Source organism: Mobula birostris, chromosome 2 (assembly GCF_030028105.1).
Source record: "Mobula birostris isolate sMobBir1 chromosome 2, sMobBir1.hap1, whole genome shotgun sequence".
NCBI lineage: Eukaryota > Metazoa > Chordata > Chondrichthyes > Myliobatiformes > Myliobatidae > Mobula > Mobula birostris.
In genome coordinates this window covers 69,298,782-69,313,687 of record NC_092371.1, presented here as the reverse complement: position 1 = coordinate 69,313,687, position 14,906 = coordinate 69,298,782, and the positions used below count along the sequence as shown (strand labels likewise).

At 41.7% G+C, this 14,906-nt stretch overlaps 1 protein-coding gene across 1 annotated transcript in view; it reads left to right on the top strand.

The window, feature by feature from the left end:
- The window catches only part of sgk2a (serum/glucocorticoid regulated kinase 2a), a 54,056-nt gene extending 39,730 nt beyond the window's left edge, over positions 1–14,326 (top strand). Inside the window, exons 7-13 of the mRNA XM_072277265.1 lie at positions 998–1,110; positions 1,200–1,236; positions 1,321–1,407; positions 4,815–4,910; positions 5,655–5,810; positions 9,093–9,182; positions 14,119–14,326. Coding sequence (XP_072133366.1) covers positions 998–1,110; positions 1,200–1,236; positions 1,321–1,407; positions 4,815–4,910; positions 5,655–5,810; positions 9,093–9,182; positions 14,119–14,280 — 741 coding nt within the window. The 3' untranslated portion in view covers positions 14,281–14,326. The remainder of the gene's footprint in view (positions 1–997; positions 1,111–1,199; positions 1,237–1,320; positions 1,408–4,814; positions 4,911–5,654; positions 5,811–9,092; positions 9,183–14,118) is intronic.
- The last annotated feature ends 580 nt before the right edge of the window (positions 14,327–14,906 follow it).

The window sequence follows — 14,906 nt, the reverse complement described above, 5'->3', positions numbered from 1 at the left end:
TTTGTATACCACATCCTAGCTACTGTTTGGGAGTTTGTATAAAACTCCCATCAGGGTATTTGTACCCTTGCAGTTCATTATCTCTATCCACAATGATTCAACACCTTCCAAACCTATGTAATCTCTTTCTAATAATTTGATTTCATTTTTGCTGATCCAGCAATGCCACCCTCTCTGCCTTCCTGCCTATCCTTTCAATACAATGTGTATCCTTGGACATTAAGCTCCCAGCTATAATCTTCTTTCAGCCATGATTCAGTGATGCCAACAACATCATACCTGCCAATCTGCAACTGTGCTGCAAGTTCATCTGCCTTATTCTGTATACTGCGCGCATTCAAATACAACACCTTCAGTCCTATATTCACCCTTTTCGATTTGTCTGCCTTTTACATTGCAACTCATCCTGTTGACTGCAATTTTGCCTTATCAACAGTCTCTCCTTACTGCACATTGCCTGTGCTTATAAGCTAGTTACCTCATCTTCAGCTCTATCATCCACCTTTCCTACAATACTTCTTGCATTGAAATATATGCAGCTCACAACACTAGTTGCTCAACCTTTTGATTCTTAAGTTTGTCTGAGGTCTTAGCAATATCTGCCTTCATGATCTCTCCACTAACTGTTTTAGCACTCTAGTCCCCATTCCTGTAACTTTATTTTAAACCCCACCATGCAGCATTAACAAACCTTCTCGCTAGTTCCCCTCCAGTTCAGGTACAACCCATCCCTTTTTAAACAGGTCCCACCTTCCCTGGAAGAGAGCCAATTATCCAAAAATCTTATCCCCCCACCCCCCCCCCCCACATCGACCCCTTATATTTATACATACTGCAATTCACAGCTCTTATCTGCTATTATGTATTGCATTGTACTGCTGTCACAAAGACAACAAATTTCACAAAGTATGCTGGTGCTATTAAACCTGATTCTGATTCCCTGCCAGAATCAAGATTTAGTACTTTACACCCATTCACTCGTGGCCTTTAATTGCAGCTTTTCTTCCATTTACAACGAGAACACACTTTCCCCGAGCCCAGAGCAAGATTTTATGCCTCAGAGGTTGCCAGTGCAATAGGATACCTGCACTCACTCAACATTGTGTATAGGTGAGTTTTGTTGCAAAAATTTTAGTTCTTTTTTTTGCCAAAATTCAAAAGTTCTGCAGTTGAGTTTTCAATCTTACTTTGTATTCCAGGGATTTAAAGCCTGAAAACATCCTCCTTGATTCTCAGGTATTATTAACAAATATCCCAATTTGTTAATAATTTAAAGAATAGTTTCAGCATCCAGTTGATGTGACCTTTTTCATATTTCAGGGTCATATTGTACTAACAGACTTTGGTCTTTGTAAAGAGGTAATAGAGCCATCAGGAACAACTTCTACTTTTTGTGGGACTCCTGAGGTAAGCATATGGTTACCCTGTTATAGGAAGGATATCATCAAGCTGGAGAGGGTGTAAAATAGATTTATGAGGATGCTGCCTGGACTAGAGGGTCTAAAATTATAGGGAAAGGTTGGTTAATTTACATAAGCCCATCACCCCTACTAGGGCATGGGCCCTCCGACAGCACCTGCCAGAGTTATCTATCCTGGGGCAGTCTTTCAAGTGTAGCCCATTTTCTTAGATCGTTACTTTTTCGGGAATGAGGTCATTGGAGTTTCTGTTGGCGTTTCTATAGCACTGACTTTTAACAGGATGGGGTTGCTAGCCCCATGCCCAACCCTTCTTTCACAGCCAGGCTTAGGACATCCATGATGGAGTTGAGGTTGATCACACTTGATCCTTATTCCTTCAAGCATAGTGGAATGTGGAGTGACTTCTTACTTAGAAGTTTATAAAATCATGAGGGATATGGATAAAGTCAGTCTTTTCCCCAGAATTGGGACTCTAAAAGTAGAGGGTACAGATACGAGATAAGAGATAACACATTTAGAAGGGACCTAACTGCTTTATACAGAAGAGATTAAGTAATTGGAATGAACCGCCAGAGGTCGTGATTGAAGCAGATACAATTACAATATTTAAGAGGCATTCAGCTGGGTATATAGAGGGAAAGGTCTTGGAGGGTTATGGACCAAACACAGGAAATTGGCACTAGCAGACAGCTGTAGTTAGCATGGGCAGGTTGAGCAAAATAACATTCAACAGAGACACAACTATTTGAAGAAAAAATATCAGAGTGTTTTCTTTATGTAACGAATGAAAGTTCAGTGTGTAAAGAGTATTTTTCAAAGAAATATAAAGCAGATATTTTTCTTGTTTCTCCTTTCAGGATTATTTAATGTCTCTTGTTTGATATCTAGCCTTTCCAAGCCGGTCTCGTAAAACAGTAGTTGAATCTTATCAAGTGCATTGTTTTTCATTCCTCATGTGTATTATTCAGGTGAAAATAGGATATTGTTTGAATGTTACAAATGCCCGATAGGATTATAAATTCCATTTTCTCACTGAGTGCACAAGGATATCGGGAATTTTCACAAGGGATGGTCAACTTTAGATTGTTGATTGACCCAGCACTAAATTGAACTGAACTGAACTAAATTGAACATTCCTAGACTATTTCAATTACTGTGGTTTGATGTTTTATATCCTGTTTTCAGTTGTTCTTTTTCGCATGTTGGATGTTTGATATTTTCTTTGATATTTCTTTGTATCATGGCTGTCTGTGGAAAGATGAATCTCAGAGTTGTATACTGCATACATATTTTGACAATAAATGTCCTTTGACTCTTTCAATCTTATATTTAGTTGTTGGCTTGCTTTTGATGGAACATTCACAATGTGCTGGAGGAAGTCAGCAGGTCAGTCAGCATCAGTTGAAAAGATTAGTCGACGTTTCGGCCGAAACCCTTCGTCAGGACTGAAGGAAGAACTTTGGGGAGGGTTTGAAGAATGCTGGTAGTTGAAAAAAACAGTAATTTTTAAGACAAAGGGGTGGGGGAGGGGAAGCAGGGAGGTGATTGGCAGGAGAACAGTAGTAGAAGGAGGCGGAACTATGAGGGAGGTGATGCGAAATAGGGATAGAGGAAGGGAGGGGGAGGGAATTACCGGAAGTTGGAGAATTCTATGTTCATACCAAGGGGCTGGAGACTACCTAGATGGTATATGAGGTGTTGCTCCTCCAACCTGAGTTTAGCCTCATCATGGCAGTAGAAGAGGCCATGTATGGACATATCTGAATCGAATTGGGAAGCAGAGTTGAAGTGGGTGGCTACCGGGAGATGCTGTCTGTTGTGGCAGACGGAGTGGAGGTGCTCGACGAAGTGGTCCCCCAATCTGCGTTGGGTTTCACCGATGTAGAGGAGGCCGCACTGGGAGCACTGGATGCAATAGATGACCCCAACAGATTCACAAGTGAAGTGTTGTCTCACCTGGAAGAACTGTTTGGGGCCCTGAATGGTGGCAAGAGAGGAGGTATAGGGACAGGTGTAGCACTTACGCTTACAGGGATAAGTGCCGGGTGGGAGATCCGTGGGGATGGACGTGCGGATAAGTGAGTCGCAAAGGGATTGATCCCTGCGGAAAGCGGAGAGGGGTGGAGAGGGAAAGATGTGCTTAGTGGTGGGGTCCTGTTGAAGGTGGCAGAAGTTGCGGAAGATAATGTGCTGGATCCGGAGGCTGGTGGGGTGGTAGGTGAGGACAAGGGGAACTCTGTCCCTGCTGTGGTGGCGGGAAGATGGGGTGAGGGCCAAAGTGCGGGAAATGGAGGAGATGCGGGTGAGGGCATCATTGATCACCATAGAAGGGAAACCACGATCCTTAAAGAAAGAGGACATTTGAGATGTCCTGGAACGGAAAGCCTCATCCTCGGAGCAGATGCGGCGAAGACGGAGGAACTGGGAATAGGGAATGGCATTTTTGCATGTGGCGGAGTGGGAAGAGGTATAGTCAAGGTAGTTATGAGAATCAGTGGGCTTGTAGAAGATGTCAGTGGACAGTCTGTCTCCAGAGATGGAGACCGAGACATCGAGAAAGGGGAGAAAAGTGTCCGAGATAGACCAAGTGAATTTGAGGGCTGGGTGGAAGTTTGAAGTAAAGTCCATTAAATTGATGAGCTCAGCATGGGTGCAGGAAGCAGTACCAATGTAGTCGTCAATGTATCGAAGGAAAAGTTGGGGAGCAGTACCAGAATAGGTTTGGAGCACAGAGTGTTCCACATAACCAACGAAGAGGCAGGCGTAGCTGGGTTCCATGCGAGTTCCCATAGCTACACCCTTAGTCTGAAGAAAGTGGGAAGAGCCAAAAGAGAAGTTATTAAGTGTAAGAACCAGTTCCGTCAACCAGAGGAGGGTAGTGGTGGTGGGGAACTGGTGAGGTCTCCAGCCCCTTGGTATGAACATAGAATTCTCCAACTTCCAGTAATTCCCTCCCCCTCCCTTCCTCTATCCCTATTTCGCATCACCTCCCTCATAGTTCCGCCTCCTTCTACTATTGTTCTCCTGCCAATCACCTCCCTGCTTCCCCTCCCCCACCACTTTGTCTTAAAAATTACTGTTTTTTTCAACTACCAGCATTCTTCAAACCCTCCCCAAAGTTCTTCCTTCAGTCCTGGCAAAGGGTTTCGGCCCAAAACGTCGACTAATCTTTTCAACTGATGCTGACTGACCTGCTGAGCTCCTCCAGCGCATTGTGAGTGTTCCTTTGACAACAGCATCTGCAGATTATTTTGTGTTTACGGCTTGCTTTTGATCTTGTTCAGATTTAATATCCCATTAAATTGTTATTGGCTTCATTTCATGCTTGAAGAAAGTGAAATTTTCAGAGAAAACTTTACAACCTTCCATTCTAAGTGCATTTTGCTTTAACAGTATCTTGCTCCAGAAGTATTAAGAAAACATCCGTATGATCGTAGTGTTGACTGGTGGTGTTTTGGGGCAGTACTCTATGAAATGTTGCTTGGACTGGTAAGTAATGAACTCTAATCTATGAACCAGAATCTAAATCCAAATCCAGAATGAACTCAGTGAGTTGAGCAGCATCCATGGAAGCAAAGATACAATCAACATTTTATTGAGACCTGTATGAGGAGTGGAAGTGTAGACTGACAGTAGCGAGCATAAAGAGGTGGGAAGCAGAGGGTGAGGCAGAGTGATAAGTAGACCAGGTGGGGTAGGCAATGATTGGCTTATGGAGTCACACTTGAGGGGGGTTGATGGGGTGGGACTTCAGGGACAGAACCTGGTGGGTGATAAATGGAAAAAGATAAGGTTTAAAAAAAGTACTCATACAATTTTATTTGGAAGGGGAACAATTGGATCTATATCTATTATCTTATGCTTATTTATAAAAATAATTTCCACATTTCACCTTTCTTTCACTTACCAACTGCCTTAAATATAGCTTTAGTAAGCCAAACCTTTCTAAAGTTGCTAATCTGTAGCATTTTTAAATAAAGTGAAAGCAACTAACTGCTTTTTTTGTTACTATAATAGAGGCAACAATGATGAAAATTGCTATAAATCCTCATGTTCTGGTAATTTAAAATTGTATGCACTTCATGACAAATCTGGAAAAAAATTATTAAACAGTGGGCTTCTATTTATTTCTTTCTCTGTACAAATTGCTCTTGAGACAAATCTATATACTTGATCCTGATACATTTGTAGGTTTGATCAAGAAGGTGTATTGTTTTTCATTTTTGTTGATAGCCACCTTTCTACAGCCAGAATATAGCTGAGATGTATGACAATATTCTCCACAAGCCACTCCACTTGCCAATGAGCATATCAACAGCTGCCCGTGATATTTTGACAGGACTTCTACAAAAAGATCAAAGGAGAAGATTAGGAGCTCAAGCAGACTTTGTGAGTGCACATTTTGTATGTGACTGAATACTGGGTGTAAATGAATACAACAATACCTTGCATTACCAGTAAGACAGCCAATCAGATTTATGCAATGTGGTTTTAGACATGCGAGCCTAATTTCTTGTTTTCTTTTAATGAATGTCAGCATAATAGTTAAGAAAGAACTAATGAATATCATCTTCCAGACTTCCGGCTATCATTTGACACTCTCTCACATACTTGCCTATTCGATAAATTCAAAGCCTTTGAATACTAGAATATTTTTAAATGGTGTAAAATGTATAATAGTAGATGCATGAACATGAGCATTACTGTGTGACAGAAATATGGGCGATAGCCAATTACTTGTATAATCATTGTGAAGTTAAATGTTTGACACATTTTTGTATACAACTCATTTTATAAATTACTGAGAAGTACGGAATAGTCCAAAATGTTTAGAAAATATCAAATAACAAACAGAGGCAAATAATGATGATCAATACATTGCAATTTAGGTTAGCTAGAACAGAGGGGAGATGGGGGATAATGTTTAACAAAGGGAATGTAACTGAGATCTGACAGAGAGAAGATTGATGCAAGTTATGAACTAAATTAGAATATATTCAGTTATCAGAGCACGACAACAGTCTTGGAATTTTAATAGGTGGATCATCAGCACAATGTTCCAAAGCTGATGGAAAAAATGTTTCATGAACAGATGGATGCAGTATACATAGAATAACAGTATAACACATGCCTGGAGGCTGAAACTACATTTGGAATACTTGGCCAGTTTTAGTCTCGCTATTTTTAAAAGGATATTCAACTTCAGAAATGTAATAGTGAATGAGGAGTAATTGAGTATCTTTATCTTAAAAGTCAACATTACGATTTAAGAAACAGGAAAGGACCATTCAGCTGCTCTTTTCCGTTCCATCCTTCAGTAAGATCATGGGTAATCTTTTTCCTCATCTCCACTTTCTTGACTCCCTATTGCTTGATTTCCTTAATATCAAAAAAAAAATTGATCTAACTAATTTGCTTCAAGCAATGTAGTTTTAGATATTGGGGAATCATGCTTGACTAATGTACCGTTTTCTGATGTAAGTTTTAGACACTTAGAAAAGTAGGTAGCAGATTACCAGTACAGAGGATGGAAGCAGGAAACTACTGGTTCCAAGAGGGAACCAATATGTCTTCACATCTGTAAAGACACATTCCTGTTAACAATTGGATTCTGCGTCATTAAAAATACACCAACAAATACAATGAATAGTTTTTCCAGATGAATTGAAGATTAAAACTGCGACAATAATACTACAAATATTTCAATCTTTGAAAATAATTAAAGTCATAGAATGCATACAGAACAGAAGAAAGACATTTGACCCAACAAGTCTATTTTGTATACTTTTATTTGAGAAATAAGCAAGAAATACGCTGAATTTTTATTGAAAAGTATGTGAAATGATAAAAGATAACATTCAAAAATGTAATATATATCAAAGTATGTTGAAGTAATGTTTCAAAGAGTTTATACACCCTTTGCTTAAAGCCATTTTACAGCATTAATAAAACCAAAACCCTTGAAAGGATATTTTAACTTTAAATTTATCAGAAGCTTAGAGTCAGAGTCATACAGCATGGAAACAGGCACTTAGGGCCATCTGGTCCACGCCAACCAAGATTACCGTATAAGTTAGTCTCATTTGTCAACGTATGGTTCATATCTTTCTAAACTTCTCCTATCCATTTACCTGCCCAACTACCTTTTTAAAGTTGTTAATGTACCTGTCTCAACTTCCTTCAGCACCTCTGACCACTCTCTGGGTGCAAATGACTGTGCAGATTCACCCTATCTATGCCCCTCATAATGTTATACACCTCTATAAGATCACCCCTCATTCACCCACACTCTAGCGAGAAATGTCCCAATCTACTCAATTTCTCTCCATAATTCAGCCTCTTGAGTCCCAGCAACATCCCCCTTATAAATCCTGTGACCAAAACTGAACGTAATATTCCAAATGTAGCCTCACCAACAGCTTATACAACTGTAACATAATATCTGACCTTCTAAACTCAGTATCCTGACTGATAAAGGCCACCGTACTGAAAGCCTTCTTTGCCACACTATCTATCGGTAATGTCACTTTCAGGGAGCCATGTATTGTACTCCTAGGTTCCCCTGTTCTATAACACTCCACAGGGCCCTCCCTACCTTTCACTAGGAAAGTCCTACCCTCATTTATCTTCTAAAAATGCAAAACGTTGCTCACTTGAATTAAGGTCCTTTTGCTATTTCTCAGCACACTTAATCAGCTGATCAAGATCCTTCTGTAAATCCTGACAGCTATCTTCCTTGTGAAGATAAAGTTCAGTGAAGATGGTTAACAGAAGCTTAATTATACTGACACATACTGCCTTTTACATTGAGCACAAACAATGTGTTGAATAGTATACAAATTCTATATCCAAGGTCTTTCATCCAAAATAAAAACAGAATTTAAGCTCCGACATGACACATGATGAGATATCGTGCTGGTATGAGATATCATGCTAAGGAGCTGGTGGTAGACCTGAGGAGGGCTAAGGCACCGGTGACCCCTGTTTCCATCCAGGGGGTCAGTGTGGATACGAATTGACAATAAACTGGACTGGTCTAAGAACACTGAGGCTGTCTACAAGAAGGGTCAGAGCCGTCTCTATTTCCTGAGGAGACTGAGGTCCTTTAACATCTGCCAGACGATGCTGAGGATGTTCTACGAATCTGTGGTGGCCAGTGCGATCATGTTTGCTGTTGTGTGCTGGGGCAGCAGGCTGAGGGTAGCAGACACCAATAGAATCAACAAACTCATTTGTAAGGCCAGTGATGTTGTGGGGATGGAATTGGACTCTCTGATGGTGGTGTCTGAAAAGAGAATACTGTCCAAGTTGCATGCCATCTTGGACAATGTCTCCCATCCACTACATAATGGACTGGTTGGGCACAGGAGTACATTCAGCCAGAGATTCATTCCACGGAGATGCAACACTGAGTGTCATAGGAAGTCATTCCTGCTTGTGGCTATCAAACTTTACAACTCCTCCCTTGGAGGGTCAGAGACCCTGAGCCAATAGACTGGTCCTGGACTTATTTCCTGGCATAATTTACATATTACTATTTAATTATTTATGGTTTTATAACTATTTAATTATTTATGGTGCAACTGTAACGAAAACCAATTTCCCTCGGGATCAATAAAGTATGTCTATGATTATTAAAGCTTGATTAATTAGTGCACTCTTCTGTCACAGCTTGACGTCAAAAAACATCAATTCTTTTCAACAATTTCCTGGGAGGATCTCTACCACAAGAGAATTGCCCCACCATACAATCCCAATGTGGTAGGTGTTTTGGTTTCTGTTAGTTTTTGTGTGCAGTTTATAGATAGAATAATCTTCCAATTAATCTAGCTGCATATTATAAAAATTTAACTGATGTAATTGAGAATCAAGGTATCAATGAACATTTAATATGGAATCATAACAGTAATATATCTCCAAAGCAGGCCCTATGATCCAACTCATCCCTGCTGACCAAGATGTCATCTAAGCTTGTCCCATTTGCCCATATTTAGCTCATATCCCTCAAAAGCCTTTGCATTCGTGCACTAATCCAAATATCTTTTAAATGTTGCTGCTATACCTGCTTCTGTACTTTCTCTGGCTGCTCTTTCCAGATACAGAAGTAGTTGGCGCTGATCTATATTGAACAAAATCTGGTTGTTATTCAATAGGTACAATTTAATGCCAGAGAAATGTATACAATATACATCCTGAAATTCTTTTTCTTCCAAACATTCTCAAAAACAGAGGAGTGCCCCAAAGAACGAATAACAGTTAAAATGTTAGAACCTCAGAGCCCCCCAACTCCCCCCTACACATAAGCAGCAACAAGGCAACGACCACCGCCACCCCCACCCCCACCAACAAAAAAGCATTGGCACCCTCCACCGTGCACTCAAGTGTGCAGCAAAGCATCAATAAAGACACAAACCTGCAGTACCCCAAAAACTACTCATTCACCCAGTATTTAGACTTACCACCGAATAAGGGAAAAAGGGGTGCCCCCATTACACAGCAAGAGGGGAGATTTAACAAACAACTCGCTGATCTACAATATTAAGAGTCTGTTCCATCACTTCTTTTGAGCTCTGTGCCCAAACAGTTGGAAGCAGAAAAGTGCAGCTCTCCATACAGACAACGCCCGGCAGCTAACCTGTTGCTCCCAATGGTCTGTGTTCTCCTGCGACGCTTCAGTCACGGGCACCAGCCCAGAATCAGCAAGTCCCCAGAGCCATGAAATTCTGGAACCCTGAAGGCACGCTCATCTTCCAGGCCGTGACCTTGGGATATCAAAAAGTGGCTGGTTGTGAGGCCCTGAGAGCGAATCCCATTCCCACAAAGAAGCAAAGTCAGAGTGCAACTCCAGGTCAGGGTCTTCAAGAGAACCTTGAATAGGAAAAAAAGAAATATCAAAGATAGAACTAGAGTTGTTTCCAAAGTTGCAAGCAAAGGAGTCACCACTTAGTGCCATCTTGACTTCACCCCACCTCCAGTCCTTTCACCCTGCCTCCAGTCTGTCTCGGACAGTCTTCAGTCAGGTCATCTGTCACAAAAGATTTTGTTTGAGATAAGATTGTGGCATGTGCCTTTAGAAACAGGAGGGAATTAGTTGTTGCCACAAAAATTCTGCTTGAGGAATTCAATGGGTGAGTGGCATTTATGGGAGGAAAGAAACAGTCAAAGTTTCAGGTTGAAATCCTGCATCAGGACTGAGGAGAGAGGTGAGTTGTCTAGTATAAAGAGGAAAAGTGGCTAGAAAGGATTGCAAGGCAATTGGCAGACTGAGGACGAGTATAAAATCACAGGCAGACGGTGCCAGGTAGGGGAGGTGAGTGTAGGGTGTTGTTGGATGACCATGGCAGCTGAATGATAGATGGAGATGACAAAGAGAGAATGTAAAAAGAAAAAGAACAACAGATGGAGCAAGATGGAGAGAGGGAGGGGAGAGTGAAAATGGGAGACAACTTCTGGAGGGAGATAAGCAGGTGGAATATAAGGTGTTGCCCCACCTGGAAGGACTATTTAAATCTTTGGATGATGGGGGGAGGTATAAGGAGAAGTGTTACATCTACTGTGAGCACAGGGAAATATGCCAGTGGTAAGGGAGGGATGGGTGTAAAGGGATAAGTGGACCAGGGAGTTACAGTGGGGATAATCCCTGCAGAAGGCAGAAGTGTGGGGAGAAGATGCGGCTGATGGTGGGATTACATTGCAGCTGACACAAATGATGAAGTATGGTATGCTGGATGCAGAAACTCATAGGGTGAAAGGACCGGAGGAACTCTATCTCTGTTTTGTCTGGTAGGAGACAGAACAAGAGCAGAAGTACAAGAGACAGAGGAGATGCAAGATCAGCCTCCATCAATCACAGCAAAAGGGAAGCCACACTTCTGAAAAAAGGAAGACATTTCAGATGTCCTGGAAGAGGCATTTAGACCTTGCTTATGGGGAATGGAGATGTGTAAAACCTAGATATACATAGTAAAGATGATGCATTAGGGGCCAGGGAATTGGAAGTTGTCCAAATGGTGACGGGTAGGTGTAGGTGTAAGGAAGTGGACAAGAAGATACAGAATGGTGTGAGAAGATAAGTTCAATGGGTCAAATGCAGGGAGAAACAATGGGTCAGCAAACAAGAGAAAATTTGCAGATGCTGGAAATCCGAGCGACACACACAAAATGCTGGAGGAACTCAGCAGGCCAGGCAGCATCTATGGGAAAAAGTACAGTCGACGTATCAAGCCAAAACTTTCGGTAGGCCTGGAGAAAAAAATTGAGGAGTAGATTTGAAAGGTGGGGCGAGGGGAGAAAGAAACACCAGGTGATAGGTGAAACTTGGAGGGGGAGGGTTGAAGCAAAGAGCTTGGTTTTTCACCTGGAATCTACCAGCCTTCTCCTTTCCACCCTCCCCCCACCTTCTCTATAGGGCCCCTGCCCCTTCCATCTTTAGTCCTGACGAAGGGTTCTGGCCCGAAACATTGACTGATCGTTTTCACGGATGCTGCCTGACCTGCTGAGTTCCTCCAGCGTGTTGTGAGTGAAGCAAAGAGCTAGGAAATTGATTGGTGAAAGAGACACAGGCCATAGAAGAAAGAAAAAGGGGGGAGGAGGAGCACCAGAGGGAGGCGATAGGCAGGCAAGGAGATAACATGAGAGAGGGACAAAGGGATGGGAAATGGTGAAGGAGAGGTGAAGGCATTTCTGGAAGTTTGAGAAATCGATATTAATGCCATAAGGATGGAGGTTACCCAAATGGAATTATACGGTGTTGTTCCTCCAACCTAAGTGTGGCTTATCCCGACAGTGGAGGAGGCCAAGGATAGACATATTGGAAAGGGAATGGGAAGTGGAATTAAAATAGGTGGCCACCGGGAGATCACGCTTGTTCTGGTGGATGGAGCACAGATGCTTGGCGAAGTGGTCTCCCAGTCTACGTCGGGAATCACCAATATACAAGCGGCCACACCAGGAGCACTGAAAACAGTATGTGACCCCAACAGACTCACAGGTGAGGTGTCGCTTCACCTTGAGGGATTGTTTGGGGCCCTGAATGATAGTGAGGGAGGAGGTGTAGGGGCAGGTGAAGCACTTGTTCCACTTGCAAGCATAAGTGCCAGGAGGGAGATCAGTGGGGAGGGACAAATAGACAAGGGAGTCTCATAGGGTGTGGAAAGCAGTAAGTGGGGAGGGGGGGGAAAATGTGTTTAGTAGGGGGATCCAGTTGGAGGTGGCGGAAGTTTCAGAGAATTATGTGCTGGACGCAGAGACTGGTGGGGTGATAGGTGAGGACAAGAGGAACCCTATCCCTGGTAGCATGGCAGAAGGATGGGGTAAGAGCAGACATACATGAAATGGAAGAGATGCAGTTGAGGACAGCGTTGATGGTCAAGGAAGAGAAGCCCCTTTCTTTGAAAAAGGAGGACACCTCCTTCATTCTAGAATAAAAAGCTTCATCCCAAGAGCAGATGCGGTGGAGACAGAAGGGGATGGGGTTTTTACAAGTAGCAGGGTGGGACAAGATAGCTGTGAGAGTCCATTGGTTTATAATAGACATCGGTGGATAAGCTGTCTCAGTGAGATCGAGAAAGGGAAAGGAAGTGTCGGAAATGACCAGCTGAATTTGAGAAACGGGTGGAAATTGGAGGCAAAGTGGACGAAATCAACAAGTTCAGCACAGGTGCAGGAAGCAGCACCAATGCAGTCGTCGATGTAGCATAGGAAAATTGCAGAACTGTCACCAGTGTAGGCTTGCAACATAGACTGTACCATGTAGCTGACAAACAGGCAAGCATAGCTGGGACCCATGTGAGTGCCCATGGCTACCCCTTTTGTTTGAAGGAAGTGGGAGGATCCAAAGGAGAAATTATTTAGAGTGAGGATAAGTTCCACTAGGTGGAGGAGAGTGATGGTGGAGGGGAACTAGTTGGTTCTGGTGTCTAGAAAGAAACAGAGCTTTGAGGCATTCCTGGTGGGGGATGGAGGTGTATAGGGACTGGACATCCATTGTAAAAATAAGATAATGGGGGCCAGGGAACCTAAAACAATTGGTCTACCAGAACAGCCCTGTTTTTAGACCTTGGGTACAAGATAGAAGCAGAAAATCATAAACACATAAACTACTTATGTATCTAGTAAGTAGATCCAGAGAAAACAAAGATTAAGCCATGTTTCCATGACGTATCTGGTTCAGGTTTAAATCAGGGAATAGAATCAGGCTACTCTTCAGCATCTCCCAAACCGGTAACTTCTGCCATTAAAGACAAGGGTACCAGGGGCATGGGAACACTATCACCTGATAGCTCCCATCCAAGGTGCGGACCATACTGACTTTGAAATGTTTCACTGGCCTTGATTGTCACATGTTGTAAATCCTGAAACTCACCACCCAACACAACTGTACACATACCTTCAACAGAAAGACTGCAGTGATTCAAGAAGGTAACTCACCACCACCTTCTGAAGAACAATTAGGAATGCAGCAAAATTCCTGATAGTGAATGAAAATAGAACATCCATAAGACTTAAGAAAGAATTATAGTGCAATTTAGACAGTAGTAACTTTGGCCATGTCTAATCTGCACAAGATTGCTAGGAATAAGGATCAAACACAAGGATCAAGTAAGTAAAGTTCAAAATATTCCTTATTCCTTCTTAAAATTTGCATATATGTATTTGTAAGATTTGCTTTACAGATTTGTTTTACTTCTTATTTCAGGCTGGCCCTGGTGACTTACAACACATTGATCCTGAATTCACACAAGAAACTGTCCCTAATTCTATTGGGCGCATTCCTGACTCCACTATTAACAGCCCAACTGCAACAAGTGCATTTTTGGGATTTTCCTATGCTACTACAGATGATAATTTGAGAAGTTAACTAAATACAGTATGTAAACTGAGCTATTTAAATGGATATTACTAGCAGGAGGAAGATAATGTAATTAACACTAAAATGCATCACTGAAATGATTTCTGAGAAATAAATTCATAATTTGAATTAAAAATAATTGTCTTGCAGTTAACTGAAAATATAATAGAATAGAATTTATTAGTTTTTACAACACTGTCATGCGTGAATTTTCAAATTTGCCTTGGCACCTCAATTATAAATGTGTACACAGTTTCTATAAGACTGCTTCTATCACTATAAGCTTGTATAAATTTCAAATGTATACTTTTCATACTTAAACAAGTTTGACATTCATAATCTCAATCACTATTTCCTGAATTTAAGAAGTCTGTTTCATTTTCAGCAATCAATGTTCAGTAGTATTTTCTGATAGCAAAATCTTACAAGGTGTTTTTCTGAAATTTGGAATATTCTGTACATTGTATTCTGTGTTTTACAAAAGGATTTTAAACCATAAGGCACAAGATGTAGGAGCCGATTTAGGTCATTCAGCTCATCGAGTCTGCTCCACCATGCCAGATGGTGATGAGGAGTGATACAGGAGCAAGATAGATCAGCTGTTTGAGTGGAGTTGCAGCAACAACCTTGCACTC